The 20,206-nt window shown below is 37.6% G+C and overlaps 2 protein-coding genes across 12 annotated transcripts in view; one reads left to right on the top strand and one right to left on the bottom strand.

Annotated features, from left to right (window-relative positions):
- Positions 1–20,206, top strand: part of immp2l (inner mitochondrial membrane peptidase subunit 2) — a 454,378-nt gene that overhangs the window by 130,227 nt on the left and 303,945 nt on the right. The window lies entirely within an intron of this gene.
- LOC138746056 (leucine-rich repeat neuronal protein 3-like) overlaps positions 15,259–20,206 on the bottom strand; it is a 42,042-nt gene continuing 37,094 nt past the window's right edge. The window contains exon 2 of the mRNA XM_069903799.1: positions 15,259–18,390. Coding sequence (XP_069759900.1) covers positions 15,866–17,995 — 2,130 coding nt within the window. The 5' untranslated portion in view covers positions 17,996–18,390 and the 3' untranslated portion in view covers positions 15,259–15,865. The remainder of the gene's footprint in view (positions 18,391–20,206) is intronic.

The following is a 20,206-nucleotide window of genomic DNA, read 5'->3' as shown; positions in this document are numbered from 1 at the left end:
ACTATTCCTTAATACATTATTAGAATTTGCTTAGTTGCTAAATTGCAATGGAAAGCACTGTTACTGGCCACCATTGATAATCTATTGGAATGCAAGTGTGTTGATATTTTGAAGTGATATTGAAGCTTACTATGGACCAGTGGCTAAAGGATATCACAACAGAAAGTACCATCAGCATGGAAGATTAATGCCACATCTTAATAAGTGACAGGTAGATATGGGTCATATTGACTGGTTCACACTACAACAGAGTTCACTCAAGCCCTCAGTCTTCCCTCCTGAGATTAACCCAAGCTTAAAGTTAGCAGGGCAGGCAGCTCTGCATATGTTCCTCTTGCACATTTCTGTGAAGACACTGCCATTATCAGCATTTCACTCGTAATGTACAAATTTATTTTAACTGACCCTTAGCTTCATTGCTCCCAAACTCTAACTTGAAAGGGAGGGTAGTCTACTGGAATCTAATCTGTCTTCTGAGGATTCTGGTGTAATTGCATATCATTTTGACCATAAGTCCAGAATAGTTTAAGCATTAATATCAAAAAGAAGAGAAAAGATTCACTTAAAGCATGGAGACACATAAGAGATGCTGGAATCTGAAACCAAACAAGCTGCCGGGCGAATTTATTGGAATGGTTAGTGTTTTGTGCTGAACCCCTTCACTGAGGATTCAGCTTGAAATGTCGACCATGATTTCTTTTTCCTCTGAGGCCAGGAGTAAGATTGGTAATGTAAAGCTGAGAGTACTTATTCTTTAAAAAATGGAAATTGTAGCATAGTTAAAGCTTATTAAGATGGAATCATGTTGTTGCCTGATTTCCATTCATCACTTAGTGATCTGGGTATCACTAGTAACGTAAGCATTTATTGCCCATCCATAATTGCTCAAGCAAACATGGTAAACGACCTTTTTGAACCATGACAGCTGGCCTGCTGAATGTACTCTTACAGAACAAAGGCCCTGGAATGAATAGGGATATTTTCACTGGACTAAAATCAACCAGCATGTTAGGATAACAGTCTTGTGATTTAACCTCTTTATAAAGCATAAATTTATAAGACTTGAAGTATCAACGTACAACTTTAGATATCAATTTACAAAATTGCATAAAATGATGGATTAACATTTTAAAAATAGCATTTATTTTATGAGAAAAAGATGCGTGTTTCTTGAATTTCAACTAACCAACACCTAATAAAGTCATGGATGAATTACATAAATATTTTTAACCATGATATGCTTGCTTCTCTACAGTTAATTCTATTTGTTGTACTGATTGCTATTTTCTGGTTACCTTGCTTTTAAAACTTCATTTTATCGGGTACCAGAGTAGTTTATTGTGGAAATCAGGGACAGTGTTCTTTCTGTATGTGATAGCTGATTTCTGTGGCTGAGTATTTTTTTTCTGGGCTCATATTATGTAAACTGAGTGGCTTCACTGCAAAGAATTCTTGTCCAGTATCATAAAATGGTAACTTCTTTTGTCCCAGCAAAATTGAAGATCACTGATTGCCTTTCCCACATTATTCCAGTTTATCATGGTCAAGGATATCATTATAAATTTTCCCCATGATTGTGTTTAATTGCACATTTATGTATTATTCATATGGATCATCAATATTTAAACATGGAAAGAAAAAAAATAGGGTCAGTACATAAATCAATTCAGTTATGGAATACCAAATCTCATCTGAGTTTGAATGTAAATGCATGCAGATAAATAGCTGCAAAAAAAGCTGGAACCCCCTCAGAAGAGGGATTATATAGTTATGAATTTCTCATGTTAACCTGGTCATTCTAACTGCTAAAATTGATGTCTCTGTTGGCGTGTGTCCTCACAATGTTTAAGATATTTCTTCATTTTAATTTAAAATCTTTCATTAATATGCAGGGCCAGAGGCTAACAAGTTAAGGCACATATACACGTGAGCAAGTAAATCCATTATATTTTGTATAACCAAATACAATAACTGAATAATCATCAGTCTGATAAAACTGCATAGCTTGAATGTTACCCTCTGGCAGGCCTGTAATATTTCTTATTCTGAAAGCCCTGAACATGTGGGAAGAGCTCTTAGAGGCATGGAAAATTATACGCTGAATATTGGAGGATGTACTGTAGATAGGAAGATTTCTATTTTCATGGCAATCAAGTAATTTGAAGTATTTCATAAGAACTTTTGTTCACTCAGAGATTAGTAAAGTTTAGATATCATTGTCTGAATAAAGGTTGTTATAGAAGATATCATTACATTTGGATATATATCTCAACTGCCATAAGATACAAGATTGCAGATCACATCTCATTAGTAAGATTTAACAGTGGAGATGTCCTACAGATGGCATGGCATGACACCTGAAACTTTTGACAAATTTCTACAGAAGTGTGATGGAAAGTGTGCTGACAGGCTGCATCACAGTCTGGTATGGGATACCAATACTTTTGAGTGTAAAGCCCTGCAAAAGATAGTGGACACAGCCCAGGACATTACAAGCAAAACCTTCCCCATCTACATCTACAGGGAACACTGCCATGGGAAACCTGCAGCAGTCGTGAAAGACCCACACCACCCAGCATACACTCTGTTCTCACTGCTGCCATTAGGAAAGAGGTATAGATGCCACAAGACTTGCACCGCCAGCTTCAGAAACAATTGCTACCCTCCCCCCCCACCCCCCCACTATCAGAATCTTCAATGACAAAGTTAATCGGACTTACTTTTGCACTTTATTGATTTTCTTTGCTTTCTCTGTATTGCACAGTCAATTTGCTTACATTCATTATCTGTTTACAGATCTTTTATTTGTTTATGTGTTTACACTGTGAACAGTTTATTTTTTGCACTACCAATTAGTGGTAATTCTGCTGTGCCTGCAGGAAAAAGGAATTTCAGGCTTGTATATGATGTCATGTATGGACTCTGACAATAAATCTGAGTGATGAGTTAAGGGTTCGAATTCAGGTTGGAGGCGAGCATTGCAAATCAGTTGAAGTGGGTTCAGGATGGGGAATTGAAAGTTTTGCTTAAATATTCATTACATGCTGGTGTGGTGGTACACCACCGGCCTACTGCAGGGGGAAACCTCTGTACCTGCAGGAGTGTAAGTGGACAGGACAACACCTGGCCAGCTGTCAATCAGTCAGCCTGAATGGATCAAGCCCCACCCGGTCGGGTGTCAATCACCCTCCGGGAATATAAGCCTGCGCCAGCCTCCTGAGGCCTCACTCAGAGTTGCTGCAGCCATAGCCAGCCTGGCTCTGTGAAAGTCTCTGTTAAAGCCTGTTGTACAATCTTTACCTTGTGTGTGTCTGATTCTAGCTAACAGCGCTCCACAGCTGGTGTGGAAAGAGTTTGTTGCAAAAATTATAGTTTTTCTCTGTCTTTTGGGGTGAACTATCAAATATTTACATTGTGTTGGCCTAAAGAAGGTAAGAAATATGAATCATTGAAATGAAGTAAGCACTTCCTCTGAACAAGGTTGCATTGAAGTTACCCATTTCCAGGATCAAATCATCAACAATGGCATGCTTAAGTGTTTTTACAATTTAACACAGATTATTTACATGTGGCATTTCAATTTTGCTTTAAACTGAGGTGAGAGTTAAAGGATCAATCACATTGGGCAGGAAGCCCTGACACCACAAATGGAACCACACACAAGCCTGATTGAGGAAGATTTAATTCAATGCAATCATAACTGATCCTCTATGAGATCTCATTTATTTATTGTTCTAAAATTGTTTAATTATTCATCAGGTCCTAGTCTGAGGGGGAGGAGGTTGTGTGCTGCAGAAAATTTAATATACCACTAAATGGATTTTGAGTGGGCAAAGGTTTGTAAACAAATGTTAGTGAACAAGTACTTTTTTTTCCCCCCCAGACTTTCTGATGGAGCCACCATGTATTTTCATTGTGCTGGCCTCAGTAAGAATGGGGCTATGAATCACTGATGCCATATCCCTGACCTCTCTCCACCCCGTTGATGTCTTTTTAGAATAATCGATCTTCTACAATATTTTAGTGAGTTTCCCTCTGCAATATTTATCTATGGTAGAGAATTCCACTTTCTAAGTGGAAAAATTTATCTTCGTTTCTGTCTGAATTGACTTGGCCCATATCCCCTGACTGTGACCCTTGATTCGAGAGAAATCTATCTCTAGGGCAAACGTGAATGCAGACTTTCAAGCCAATCAGACTTTTGTTTGGATTGTTTTCATGAGATTTCCTCTCATTCTCCTAAACTCTGGTCGATATAAGTTGACTTATTTTCTCTTTGGGCCGTAATGTCACTATCCAATGAATCTGACCAGTGAGTAAAATATTTTTTTTGTGTCAATCAAGTTTTACACTGATCACTTTTTTTTAAACAATAGTAGAGTTAGTAAATTACTTTGATTGAATATAGACATGCCGATCAATTGCTTAGCCTATCCTTGAATTCTCCAAACTTGTTGGAATCAGGCTTCAGATTACCACATCATCCTGCATTAAAACTCGTGCTGAGTTCAAATCTTCAGCAAGATCTTTGTGAAGCTCTGTTAATCCTAAAGAAGTGGGGAACTGACCAGTACATGTTTCATGAGGATTATGCAGTTGTAAAGATTTGATGTGTATTCAGTCCAAGTTATATTTTGCCAAACAGTAGAACTTCAATCATTTTACTTCACATAAAATTCTCTTCCATAAAATGGGTACCCTACAGAAAAAGAGGCCAGGAGGAATGGGGTGAGGGGGGGGGGGGATGTGAAATAATCATCACCATATCTACAGAATCACAAATAGCAATCAGGAAGTGTGCAGGAGGGAGATAGATCAACTATTTGAATGGTGTCACACCAACAACCTTGCACTCAACATTAGCAAAACCACAGAGATGATGTTGGACTTAAGGAGAAAGTCAGGAGAACACAAATCAGTCCTCATTGAGGGCTCTGTAGTGGAGAGAGTCAAGAACTCCAAATTCAACATCTCCGAGGATCTGTCCTGGAGCCTCTATATCAATGCAATCATGAAGAAGGCTCGCCAGCAGTTATATTTTGTGAGGAGTTTGAGGAGATGTAGTCTGTCACTGAAGACTCTCAAAAACTTTTGTAGGTGGAGAGCATTCTGGCTGGTTGCATCACTGTCTGCTAGAGAGGTCCCAATGCTCAGGAGAAGAAAAATCTCCAGAGGATTGTTAATTCGGCCTGCGACATCAAGAGTGCCAGTCTTCACTCCATTCAGGACATCTACAAGAGGCAGTGTCCTCTATTCTCTCTGGAAACATGCTGTGCAAGGAGGACCCAAAAGGAAATTGCAAACTTTACTGTCAGCATAAGTCCAAACTGCATTTAGTAATCAGTTTTCTTATGAAATTCTAATTGCATAAAGATGTGCCACAGAATAGAACTTGTTGGCCATTGTCCTGTTGTTTCTCTTCCCTCCATCAAAGAAAGATTTATTTTCTATGGTAGCTGTAAACTAAGAGCAATCACAAAAGTTGATTAATGAAGAAAAAAATGCTTCTGGAAAAGTTGTATTACATTGTGGTGTATTTTTGTTTTAACATATAAAGTCGATTGGAACATTCCAAAAAAATTCCTTCACTCAATTTTTTGCTCAGTTTTCTTGATAACGACCACCTATGAAATGTCCATGATTTGCAGTTTGCAGTGCAAATTTTGCCACAGACAGTGGATAAACCTTGTCAGCCATTCCTTCACTTCACCAAGCTTTCTGAGGACATGTACCACATCCTGGCATTATCAGGTCTCAATTTAAGTGCACACCATCTACTAGAAATCTGGAACTTGAATGAATGAGGAAAACCACACTGTTTCTCAGAGGAAGAACCCTTACTGAAACAAAAATCTGAATTATCCAGTTGTTAGAATGATTAAATCTGGCTAAAATTATGCACACAAAGTGAAATGGTGTGATATGGAAAGAGAAAAATAACAAGTATAGGAAAAGTAAATTTTTTAATCTACAAGAATAAAATGTAAATAAATTAAGGTACACACTCTCAAAATGCAATGGTTGGAACCCATATTAAAAATTAATAAACATGTGAGAAATGGTAGCTTCCTTTAAGTTTCAGTTAATCTATATTTCAATTTTGAGGCATAGTGTCTCAAAGAAATAAGTTTATAACAAAATGTTTGATGAGGCTCAACTCAGGTGGTAGACTTCTACAGTTCACTTTTAATTGTCTGAACATAGTAAGTTGAGATCCAATATATCTAATGGTAAACATATTAAGCTATTCGTCCTGCAGAATGTGGTACAGTTATTTTTTTATTTAATGAAATTTCTGAAAAGATATAAATCTGCAGAATGTCAGAACAAAAATAAATACTGGTATGTGTTAGCTTGTTAGTGGAGTTCTGATCAAATTTATTGTATTAATACTTGTATATGTAAAATGTATGGCCAGATGTAATAATGTTCAACAAAAAAAGAGATAAAAGTACAAACTCTTCATAAACCTATTTATCAGAATGATAAATTATCAGATTAGTGAGCTATCTCATTGAGCATTTCTGTATTTTGACAAATAATATTAATTTATTGGGCTAATATATGTTTTATGTGAATGAATACAATGGTTTTGGTAATAATTCTGAATGTAATAGGCATGGACAATGGTAGGAGATTCAGATTTCCTGCATTGTCTCACAATTCACTTGAGAGGTAATGAAGGGAGCTCCAGCGTCAAAGTAATGCTATTTAGATATTTCTGAAGAAGTAATGTTTCTGTTTTTTTTTATGGTAGACCAAAGGGGAGTTCACTCTTCAACAGGCCACTGCTGTGGTGAATTGCAAATGTTTAATGCAGATATTCAGTCACAAAAATGATGAACTAAATCAGTATTGAAGCCCCCAATGTAATGAAATAACCTGTGTTTTGCAGACTAATTTTAAAAATCAATAAAACACACTTTTAAATGGCTGAGCTTGAAGGTCACATTAATGTTATCCATCGTTGCCTGTGACTGAGTGACAAGAAATTTTATATAGTGGCCAGCTTTCAGTGCAGCGTCAGCTGAGTGTTGACATTGACGCTATCACCAGCTGAATGAAGAAGGTTGCAATGTTTAATCTGCACATCAGATCTTGTATGTTACTACAGACATTTTGAAAAATGTATAGAATTAATTAACAATTAAAGAAAAATACAATGGATATTTTCCATATCAGCACTTGGTCCAGCAAGAATTTGCAATCAAATTACACCTCCTTGGGGAAATCTGCAGGTACTCCCCAACTTATGACTGTAATTTAGACTGAAGGATTGGTCATAACTCCGACTGGTCGTAAGTCAGATTCACATGTCTTAACAAGTTGTCACAGCAATTTAAAAAAAAATAACAAATAAACCTTTAATGACGATTCTCAGCATATGTACAATATTTTTTTAAAATTTGATCATATATATGGGTGGCATAGGTCGTAAGTTGAGTACTACCTGTCCAAGTATTATGATCGTAATATTTAGCTTAGTGCTTGAGTGGTTTAAGAACTGAAGATAAAATGTGATTGCCAACAGAACATGTAGCCACAAAACAAAAATTGTACCGTAATGAAGGAAGAATAGTTTGCATTAAAATGCAGAAAACTCTAAAAGTTCATGAAGAAATCATGGTCTTGAGGAAATTAAGAGGAGAAAAATGATATATACTTAGATAAAATTAATATATATAAGCAGTTATGAAAAAATCTGTATTCTCTTGCTGCTTTTTTGGCATTCAGATAAAGTGAAATATAAATGATGGAAAATGTGGGGGTTATTGAAGCGATGATTCTGTAAGTTTAACTGAAATTGGGTAACTTTCAAGACCTGACAGGATTCATAATATTTGTTTCTTAAATAAGCAGATTATTTTTACATTGTATAAAAATAACTCATTACCACCTCTGTAACTCTGTGACCTTGGCAAAATAAATAAAATGACTTGAAAATTGTGGAATATAAAGCCTCAATACCATGAAGAATATATGCAGGGTGTCACTGGATCTGGAATTGACTGAAAATACACCTGGCCACAAATTAGTATCTTTCAATTATTCAGTATTGAAATGTTTCACCTTTGTGCAACCACATATCTGTGCAATATCTAAGCAGTAGAACCCTCAATGAAATGAACATGCAATATAATCTGAAAATATTTTAGATTTATTTGACAATTTCCCTGAAATGGATGCTGAATAGTGGAATGAACAAGTTTCAGTCTTCCAGTGGAAGCAATCTGAGCCCCAACCCTTTTTGTTTCCAGTTAGTCCTCTTGTTCATTCTATCTGAGACCGTGTCACTTGAATAGATGAAGTGGCTTATTAGAGGGATCTAAAGATATGGCAGCCCTGCAGGGAAGGGAGAAACATTAAGATGCTTTGGGATTAAATGCCCTTAATGCATGCCATGATCATTCAAAAATTATTTACAGATCTTTGTGAATAATTTAGTAGCATTGCTAGTTCAACCTTTGAAAGCCAAATGCTGCCCAGGATCCCTCTTCCTTTGCTTAATCACCCCACTTGACCACTGGAATTCCCTCAGAATCTTGTTGCCATTGATGTTCCATTCCACATTGAATGTGAATATTATTGATTCTGCCTACTACATGAAAACACACAGACCACGTTTCAAGGCCCTACCAAGGGGACCGCATGTGCCATAATCATTGTCGCAGCATCCATTCTTGCTCACTGAAGGAGTTCAGACAATTTGCAAAGCTTAGTTTTAATTGATTTAAATATGTATTTTTTAGTTGTTTTGCATAGTTCTTTAGCAGAGCCACAGAGCTTAATTTCAGGAAATCTCTATAAAAGAGACACATATATATATATATATATATATATATATATATTTAAAAATTATCTTCCTTTTTTAAAAGAGAGTGAAGGACAATGAACTGATGCAAGAACCCCCATTCTTTGCCTAAGTAAGCCTGGTTTTCAGTGCTGGCCTGGGATGTTTCTGTGGTTCTCCAGTGGACTCTAATTAAGCTAATTAAATTTGCCTGCTAAATCTGTGACAGATGAAACTGGCACAAGTACAGTGGTTGTAATTTGGATGAATGAGAGACGTAAGTTGTCAAAAACAGCTTTAGCACAGTCGATATTAGTTAAGTTATTGCCAGTTTTTTAAAATGATGTGAATGGTTTCAAGGTGTTGCATGTGAAAAGAAATTGAGATTTTAAACTCCTTAACAATACAGTACTATTTTTTAACAACTTTAAAAAAAAAACCCAAAACATTCACTGGCCCTTGCAATAATGGTAATTTTTTTTTAGCTTGGGAGATGGGCCTTCTGGAGCAATAAGTTGGTCTGAGAACACAAGTAATTGCTTGCAAAAGCAAAAGATGGTCCTCGTGCTGGGCACTGAATGCATGTCTATGCCCAGGAATGCACTGCAATAAACAGTGGCCCAGAAAAAGTGGCCAGAAATTTTGGGGCAATGAGAGATCTGTCCCAGATGTAAGCCATTCTCATTCATGTCATAGGATTCTTGGTGGAATTTTATCATCAAAATTGTTTAGCTACTTCTTAGCTAGGCTCTGTATTCCTGTGAACCCGAAGAGTGGAAGAGAATGTGAAATATTAAGATGCTTTTTAGCATTAAAAATATATATTGGTGGCATTGTAATGTTGAATGGATAAGATTTGATGTAAATCCAGTGAGTCTTTCTAACTTCACAATAATATTGGAAATGGTCTTGTAAGGTTGAAAAGGATATGAACCCTGCAACTAAACCAGGAAAGTCATAATTTTGTCTACTCAGAAGGAGGTTTTCTTTTGATAACAAAAATGTAGTTTCAAGGTAGGCCATGAGGCATGGATGTAAAGATAAAGCTACAGCTTAGAAATACTGAGCCCCATTAGGTCGACTCTGCCCATCAACCTCCCATTTGCACTGATACTACAGAAATCCTTTTTTTTTCCCTTCCCATGTTCTCATGAACTCCACCACTCACCTGCTCAAGGTGCCAGTTAACCTACTGACCTGCATATCTTTGGAAAAGGGGAGGAAACTCATGCAGTTGGAGGGAGAACAGACAGAGGTCACGTTTAAATCTGAGGCTCTGGTGCTTCAGTGGTTGCGCCATTGTCACTTTTAATTGAAGGTCAGCCATATTGTCCTGTCATCTTGTGTTGCTATTTGTTGGGAGGCACACCAATATTGTGTGATTAAAGAAATAATGAATCTGGCAAAAATTAGCTGCGGTAATTCCTCCGTCTTTTAATTCGGAACCTGAATTTTAACAAATAATTACGTAACAAATAAAATTGAATATTCAGTGCATATTTTACTACAGCTAAACCTAAAATAATATGACTAAGGTGATATGCAGTGAGGACTTGTTTAAGTAAGGTATTTTTTTTGTTTATTGGAAAATTTGAAAACAATTATCAAATAGATGACATCAGTTATTTTAAAAGATATTTTGCCTTTCCTCCAGTTCCTCAAATTCTTTGGCTTGGCTTCGCGGACAAAGATTTATGGAGGGGTAATGTACACGTCAGCTGCAGGCTCGTTTGTGGCTGACAAGTCCGATGCGGGACAGGCAGACACGGTTGCAGCGGTTGCAAGGTAAAATTGGTTGGTTGGGGTTGGGTGTTGGGTTTTTCCCCCTTTGTCTTTTGACAGTGAGGTGGGCTCTGCGATCTTCTTCAAAGGAGGTTTCTGCCCGCCGAAATGTGAGGCGCCAAGATGCACGGTTTGAGGCGATATAAGCCCACTGGCGATGGTCAATGTGGCAGGCACCAAGAGCTTTCTTTAGGCAGTCCTTGTACCTCTTCTTTGGTGCACCTCTGTCTCGGTGGCCAGTGGAGAGCTCGCCATATAACATGATCTTGGGAAGGCGATGGTCCTCCATTCTGGAGATGTGACCTACCCAGCGCAGTTTGATCTTCAGCAGCGTGGATTCAATGCTGTCGGCCTCTGCCATCTCGAGTACTTCGATGTTGGAGATGAAGTCGCTCCAATGAATGTTGAGGATGGAGCCGAGACAACGCTGGTGGAAGCGTTCTAGGAGCCGTAGGTGATGCCGGTAAAGGACCCATGATTCGGAGCCGAACAGGAGATAGGTATGACAATGGCTCTGTATACGCTAATCTTTGTGAGGTTTTTCAGTTAGTTGTTTTTCCAGACTCTTTTGTGTAATCTTCCAAAGGCGCTATTTGCCTTGGCGAGTCTGTTGTCTATCTCGTTGTCGATCCTTGCATCTGATGAAATGGTGCAGCCACGATAGGTAAACTGATTGACCGTTTTGAGTTTTGTGTGCCCGATGGAGATGTGGGGGGGCTGGTAGTCGTGGCGGGGAGCTGGCTGATGGAGGACCTCAGTTTTCTTCAGGCTGACTTCCAGGCCAAACATTTTGGCAGTTTCTGCAAAACAGGACGTCAAGCGCTGAAGAGCTGGCTCTGAATGGGCAACTAAAGCAGCATCATCTGCAAAGAGTAGTTCACGGTCAAGTTGCTCTTGTGTCTTGGTATGAGCTCGCAGGCGCCTCAGATTGAAGAGACTGCCATCCGTGCGGTCACTATTTTGTAGTGATTTCACAAGTTCTCACTTTGTTTTAAAGTTGCAAATGCAAAAATAAACAGAAATACATGTTGAATTTAACGATATGGTCTTGTGTCATTTGTTTGATATATTTCATTGAATAAAACTCATTTATGATCATACCACTATTGAATGAAGGTTAACAGCAATATTTATCTGCAGTGGAGGGCAAAAGTATGGCATTGATGTAATATCTTTTGTTGCTTCAATGATTTTCAAAACATTTTACAAACAATTTAATAAATTTTGAAGTATAGACACCTTTTTCTGCCTTAGAAGCGTAGCCAACATATTAAAAGGCTCATCCCACTGTCAACACTTTCTTCTCCCTCTGTCCATCAGGAAGAAAATTCATGTGTGCAAAATCATACATTATCAGATTCAAAGATCGTTCCTTTCATACCATTATTAGACTCCTAAACAAACTACACTAGCTGCCTTTGCTCTCTGTACTTCTGCATTCTCTACTATTTTTATTGCTGTACAATATATGTGTTGAATAGCTGGAGTACACACAAAATGAACTTTCTCACTGTATCTTGGTGCACTTCACAATAAACTTGAACCTTTTTCTACAAACTACAATTCCTACAAACATTCAGAACCAGACAAATTATTTTTTTATACAGTAAAACGCATGATATCCAGCACCCATGAGGATTGGTAGATGCCAGATAAGTGTTTTTTCTGGTTACTTGAGACATAACACCTGCATTAAGAATAAACAGTTTAAGTTACAAAGACAAAAATACTAGACTGTACTTAAACTGAACAAATTTCACTCGCATGAACATATAAAGCCTTAAAGCATTTTACTTTATTTTCAGTCACATTCTTTGAAAACATTTAACTGTCACTGCATCTGCATGTTTCTCCCCTTTCACAGAGCTGCTCGAAAGACGAACAATAACATCATAGACAATTAACACTCCCTCCCCAAAGTTTACGGTTAAAACCTCTGACTAGGGTGACTCTTACTAAGCACTTTAAGAGAGTCACCCCGAAGGCAAGCGGCATCAACCAACTCTTCATCCTATGCGACGCCATTCTATTCAATCACAACTTTATTCAAACAGTTGCTATGATCAAATCACGACCCAGGCACTCTGTTGGCTGAATATTTGGTCCCATCTTCATCAAAGGTTTATGTATTACTTTCGAGATCATTTACTTTTACAATTTTAAATTTACGTATTTTCTACCTATTATTTTTAAAATTTATTTTCTTTATATTTTTTCTGGTGGCTTTTAACTGATGGTTGCTTGAATTCTGGATATGAAGGGTTTTACTGTTTATTGATCAGGGGATAAAGACCTCCAAAGCAAATTCGATATACTGTATTTGACAGCATACAAGACCCACGGGCATATATGACCCCCCCCCTCTATTTTAGTGGGGAATATTAGGAAAAAATTGTTTTAGTGTATTTACAGGTAAACCTTGGACAAAGCATGCAACTGGGACAATAATAAATGTTGTTTTAATAATAATAATACTGCTATAATTAACGTGAAAACCTTTTATAATTAACAAGAGAAAACCTTTTACAAGTAACTATCATAAACAAGAACACAATAAAAGGGTTTGAAAACATCAGTGTTAACAAAGACTTTAATCATCTTCAAAGCCTGAACATTTGTCAGCGTCATTACTGTCAGAGCCCAGAAACTCATCATCAGGACTGCTGGTATCACCGTCTTCAAATTATGTATCATCCTCAGCGCCATCAAGGGCAGTACTAATTCCACACTTCTTATAAACCTTAACAATAATGCCAGCTCTTACATTTTCCCAAGATGTCTTCACCCACTCACACACACCTGTGTAATGGTGGGACGTTTCATTCTTCCTGCTCCTGTTTGTCACAATCTGATTCTCCCATCATTTGTTCCAGTGTTCCCTCGTGCTCTTTTGAAATGGCTTGTTTATACGCACATCTAAAAAGGCTGCAATTGGCTCGTCAGACCACTTGGATTGACAGCTATCTGGGTTTTCATTTCCATGCTCTTACCTTATTACCATGCTCCCTAGAATATGTTACGACTTTTAGTTTGTATGCAATAGTGCAGCTTGAGTGCTTTCCTCCTGTCACCATCTTGCGGATAAAGGCTCCCACTATGTTCGCAAGATGGTGGCCCCAAAATATCACCTTCACATATAAGACCCAGGGGGTTTTTTGGTGTGATTTTGTTAGGAAAAAAGGGACCTTATATGCTGTCAAATACAGTAATGTGCTTGATTCTATTGCAGCTTGGAAATCATTAAGCATTCCAGAATGGGTTTGCTTTATTTATTGCAATGCAAGCAGCGAAGTCTGGCATACACGAAACATGGGAAGATTAACTTTATTACACTGTATTAGTTTTACAATGACAAATTAATGGGCTAAATTACAATAGCAAATGGATTCTAATATGGAGTCACGAAGATCATGTCTTTTGGGTCCATCGCAAATAAGCCAATATCTGTCACCCAGTGATGCACCAACTCCAGTGAGACGATGTGTACAGTACATTTTTTCAATGAGAGCTAGGCATGGGCTGATACACAAGGGAGAATTGATTTGCATGGGATGTGTTTCTTAGGGAATGCTGATATGTCAGTGGGACCTGATCCCCCATGGAGAGTTGGTATGTTTGCTTTTTAATTTCCTGCTATGTATAATAAAGTGGGATTTTATGGACCCAATTTTCTCGATTTGTTCACTCATTTATTCCAGAACAATATTCTGATATAATGTAATGAACTATTGTTTGTGGAAGTCTTTCTGGCAATGACATTACTGAGAAGAGAACAATAGATTGATGTGAGCAGCAGAAAAGTTTGGGCGCATTCATTGAAATGACACACGTAGCAGCCAATATTTTGCACTTTTTGAACTCTTTCCACTAAAAGCAAGAGAGAGAAGGGGAAATATGAGATCTGCAAGCAGGTTCCTGCTGACCTGTTCAGTGCCTGTATTTTAATAGGTTGTATTTTAAATCTCATGCCTTTGACAAATCACCTAACTCTGAAAGCTTTGACTGAGGTAAATCTCATACCTTTGACATATTACCTAACTCTGAAAGCTTTGACTGAGGTATTGAAATCTGTAGTGATTGCATGAACAAGGCTGGCTGATAAATTCTGTTGTCACAATGTGTGCGAGGGTGATTTGTCAGTTTTGTTATTTATCAATTTTGTGAATTTTATTTTGGAGGAGTGTTCTGAAAACTCATTAGTGCTGGCAAAATACAGATCTTCAAAATTTCTGTTCTTTGTGAACTTAAAACTTGCAGCTTAAAGTCTTCAGGTCCCTGAAAATACATTTGTTTATTTGAAAATATAACTTGGCTAGAAAAACTGTTTCACGATTTTAAAAAATGAAGCATTCGCACATAAAAGTGAACTGTAGAAAATTGTGCTTGTGTGGAGAATTGATTAACAGAGGCTTAATCTGTTGTTTGAGCTTGTGTAGGCTGAAATGAATAAATCTGAAATGGGTTTGAAATATTGTTGAACTTCATTAATTAATAAAATTACAAGCTTCATCACAACCTCAAAAAAGAAAAAGTCACAAATGGACTTTTATTTCAGGGCTATGTGCCAATTAGATGGAACTGAAATTCTTGTTTCCCTCACGTATCTTTTGCTTTATAATTTTATAGCTTATTTGTAACAAACCTTCAGTAGGGACAATAATATTTACTACACATTAAAAGTCAACCAGACTTGATCGTAAGTTTATTCAAAATGTTCGTTTCCAAAAAAAAATCCATTTTACATATTTTACTCATTGTGCGATCTAGTCTAACGGATTGCATCCATTCAGCGACACCACATGTGACATTCTATTTCTAACTGCCCAGCTTCATAACAACTGCCAACTAAAGTATTGAGTAAAATGGAACAGGAGGTATTGCTCAGAAACCACTAGTACAGCCCACTACTGTTACACATTACATAGTTAAATACAGGAAAAATGCTTTGACAAACCATCAGTGTGCCATGGTACCATAACTTTTTGACTGAAGTGAGCAGTTTCACATTAACAGAGTAAATGCTGGGTTGTTACAACTTGTATTGGCTGGTGAGTTTTTGTTTTCCATTGCTATTCTTTTAGGAACCACACCCTCACCAATCCACATTGTTAGTGTTGGTGCACATCTGTCCATCATCTGGAAAATGCACTGTGTACAAGACTGTTTCTCCTACTTCCTGTGCATTAGCACAATGAGCAGGATCTGTGCTTTTTTTTATTGTTTTGTACCCAACATTTAAAAGTTGTCCAGTTACAACTGGGCTGTTTTCACATTTTTGTTTTACAAAAAGTTCTACGAACAGTTCACCGATACATCTAATACAGTGGCTTTAAGTTCCAGTTGCCCATCATTTGTTTTTTCTTTGTCCCAAAGATTTATCAGAGGAGAATAAAATTTGTTCAAGGGAAATGTTGCTTTGTTGTGTATATACTTTTCTAAATGACTGTGCCCAAAATTGTACCTCGTCTTCCAAGTCACACAGAAGTAGAGACACATCATGCTAATGGCACCAAAGATCGCACCGTGAGCAGCCATGAATGCTGAGGTGGCACTTTTCCTGTTTGATTTTACTGCTGAAACCAATCCATTTGTTGTGACATTGAGGCATTTCTTTTCCGTTTGTTGATTAATGTTAACTATGTAAATACATACCTTGTACTCAGTAGATGGATTCAGTCGTGTCAGGTTATACGTATGGGCATCAGTAGGAACTCTGGCTGTGTAAGTAATTTTGGGATTACCGGAATCCATTTTGGCAGACCATTTAATATTATATGACACACTATTTAAAACACCCTTCCAGGTCACCACGAAGGAATGTGCAGCTACATCTTTAACTCTGATATTTATTGTTTCATTTGTGGACAGCGGAAATGATCCATTCACTGTTACAATAACCATTCTCAAATCTGCTCCAACCAGGTTACGTGCTACACAAGTGTACAAGCCAGCTTCTTTATTGGTTATGTTAAAAAAGCCCAGTGTTCCTTCAAGGTGTACATTGTATTTATCAGTTGCAGTGTTAGGTAGGAGCTTATCACCCGATGGTGTGATCCAGTAGATTTCAGGCTCTGGCTGCCCTGTAGCTCGACAGTGAAGAGATGCTGAACTTCCACTGTTTAGATTTATTTCAGAAGGGAAACTTTCCGCAGCTATTAATGGAAGGCACATATCTGTCATTTCTCTGAAAGGAACCTCTCGAACATGCTGACCTTTAAATTCTGGTGGATCAAAACAAAATAAAGACTGCGGCTCCATAAATCGAATACGCGTTTTATTCATGTTAATCCAACGAATAACGCAATCGCATCTGATTGGGTTACTGTGTATGCTCACTTCCTGCAATTTTGGCAAAGATTCCACTGTGCCCCTGTAGAGAGCACTTAGTGCATTGCTGTTAAGCATTAGTGTTTCCAGTTGGGGAGCTCTGTAAAATGCATTTGGATGAATATATGAAAGCTTTGGGTTGTTTGTAGCTTCAATTTTTGTTAGTTCAGGCAAATTATCAAGTGCAAGACAGTCAATGGAAACTAATTCTGCCATGTTATTAATGCCCAACTCCTTCAAGTGCAACATATTTCTGAAATCCCCTCGTTGTATTCTTTGAATCGGATTTTTATTTAAATCCAGAAATTTGAGATTAGGGACTTTCTGAAGAGCTGCACTGGGAACACTGATGAGTCTATTGTCATAAAAAGAAATGCTTTCCAAATTGTTTAGACCAATCAAAGTATTTTCCCCTAATTCTGAGAGTTCCATTCCAGCTAAGACCAGACTTCGCAGATTGTTGAGGGGTTTGAAGCTCATGCCTTGAATTTGAGAAATCGGGTTTTCTCCAATTGTTAGAATCTCCAGGCTCGGGATAGCCTCAAACCACTTGCCTTTAATCATGGTCAATTGGTTAGAATTAAGATGGAGCCTGAGAAGATTATCAAGACCTGTAAATGCTCCTGATGCAACGCTGGAAATCTGATTGTGATTAACATAAAGCTCTTGCAGATTGTCGAGTCCAAGCAAGCAGCTGCCAGGCAATTCAGTAAGTTGATTTTCTTCTAGGTGCAGAGTCAGTAGCTGAGGAATTTTTCCAAGATTAATGTCACGGATAGCTAAAACATTGTTTTGGGATAAGTCGATCTCTGTAAGGTTCGTCAAATAGTTTATTTTGTTCTCAAATTTTGAAATGTTGTTCCTCTGAAGCAACAAAACTTGTGTCTCCGGTGGTAACTTTTGTGGCAGCATTGCCAGATTTAAATCATTGCAGTCTGCAGTAGGAGCGTCCATATAGATGGATCTTGGTGTGAACCATAGCCTTGTTTCACAAATGCATAACTTTGGACAGTCCATATTTCTCCCAACAGCTTGCACTATTGCAGGGCCTACCAGCCCTATAAAAAAATATGCATTGAACGACACGTCCTTCATCTTGGTTCCCTCTGCTCAGTAATTTTTTTTTTAAAGGCTGTAATTACTACTGCTATTCACCAGCTCAATTTTTACCAAATGTTGCACATGTGCAATCTCATCCATTCCATGGGAGAGGCAGGTTCCCTGTCCTTTCAATTCTTCTTTCTTCTTTGGCTTGGCTTCGCGGACGAAGATTTATGGAGGGGGTAAAAGTCCACGTCAGCTGCAGGCTCGTTTGTGGCTGACAAGTCCGATGCGGGACAGAAATGCCATGCACACTGAACACGTGAAGACTGTTTGAACCTTGGTGAAGTGGATTTGGTAAACAAGGATGAAAGTCTGTAAACTTCTTGTAAATTGTGCACAGCACTTATTTTCCTGTTCCAATTTTCTTGAAAACCAGCGGAGTAAACCTACAAAAGGAAACATTTATTTCATCAAAGTTTCATTGTGAGTCTGTAGTTAAACTTAATAACCATGTTCATTTATATTAATACATGTTCACATATATTTATACTCTCAGTTTTCAAGAAAGACTAGAACTTAAAGTTGCAAAATGGTATTCTAAAGGAAATTCAGGCAAGCATAGGAACATAGGAAGTAGGAACAGGAGTAGGCCAAAAATGGCCCATCGAGCCTGCTCCGCCATTCAGTATGATCATGGCTGATCTAATTTATGGCCTAACTCCACCTACCTGCCTTCTCCCCATAACCCCTAATTCCTCTATCCTCTATAAAAATTTATCTACCCGAATTTTAAATATGTTTAATGAGGCAGCCTCAACCACTTCCCTGGTTAGAGAATTCCAAACATTCACTACTCTCTGGGAAAAACTAGTTTTCCTCATCTCTGTCCTAAATCTACTCCCCCGAATCTTGAGACTGTGTCCTCTCGTTTTAGTTTCCCCGGCCAGCTCAAAAAACCTTCCTACATCTATCCTATCCATACCCTTCATAATCCTATATGTTTCTAGAAGATCTCCTCTCATTCTTCTGAACTCGAGCAAATTGTGCTGAATTAATCACACCTCAATTAGATTTCAGAAACATTCTTAGACTTCATTATTAAGCAAGTACATTTTCAATTGTTTGAAATTATGCACTGAAATATGTAGCTTGTACCTTTACAGTGCCTTGGTTCTTGGATTTGTTATAGCGTTGAGTTGCTTCCTGATTTTGTTTTTTGGAATACGTTCACAGGAAAAGAAACTTTAAAATAGTCAATATCTGTACTGATGTTTAAGCAAAATCCTGGATCAAAACATTGGAAAATCCAGATAAAATTATACCATTCCTAAATAGTGTAAGAAGTATCATGTTCCCTCTAATTTGTAGTGGTCAGTGTGAGCAGAAATGTTATGTTGTGCAATTTTGTTTCCTGTGATGTAAGTATGCGTGCACTGAATGCTTGTGCAAATGTAAACTTGAAATTGTTTCAAGATCATTTTGGCATATAAAAACTGTATTAGCATGTTTTAATATAATACAAGTATGATTGAATTCAATAAGTATAATTATTAATTAGTACATTATTTTAGGTAACTGATCTTTTGTGCGCATATTAATTTTCTTTGTGTACTGGCAGCTTAGAGGGAAAAATGGTTACAGTCAGACTATCCTCACTTAATGAATGAAAAATATTGCAAAGTTGTGGACATATGAGATGCTGGAATCAGAAGCAAAGCAATGCAAAACACAATCTGCTGGAGGAACTCAGTGGATCAAGCAACATCAGTCGGAGAAAAAGAATGGTCAACATTCAGTTGACAATCCAGTTTGGATGAAGGGTTCCAGCATGAATCAATGACAATTCTTTTTCTCCCACTCATACTGCTTGACTAGCTGACTTCCTCCAGCAGATTGTGTTTTGCATTTGGCAAACAATTTTTTAAAATTATTTTTGTGAACTATTGATATTTGACAAAGTTTATGTGGTCAAGAAATGTTAAACTATAGAAACATGGATCTGAAGTGCAAAGCATCTTATAATTGCATAAATGGAAATTCACATTTTTGTTACAATCCATGAAGAGAAAGGGCATTCACATTTCAGTGGAAATTTCCTTATCAGAAATGCAAGTCAAGCAATTGTTTTACAGGGCCTGCAGACATGAACAGTCGACGTAGTTACAAGAAAAGTTCATTGGTGGAATGAGAAATGAACACGTGAAACTCTTGGGTCATTTTTGGTCCTTTTTCTTAAGTAGCCAGCAATATCAACATCTTTAC

This window comes from Narcine bancroftii, chromosome 11 (genome assembly GCF_036971445.1).
Source record: "Narcine bancroftii isolate sNarBan1 chromosome 11, sNarBan1.hap1, whole genome shotgun sequence".
In the NCBI taxonomy this organism is placed as follows: Eukaryota; Metazoa; Chordata; class Chondrichthyes; order Torpediniformes; family Narcinidae; genus Narcine; species Narcine bancroftii.
The sequence above is the reverse complement of the archived record's forward strand: the minus strand, read 5'-3'. Positions and strand labels throughout refer to the sequence as shown.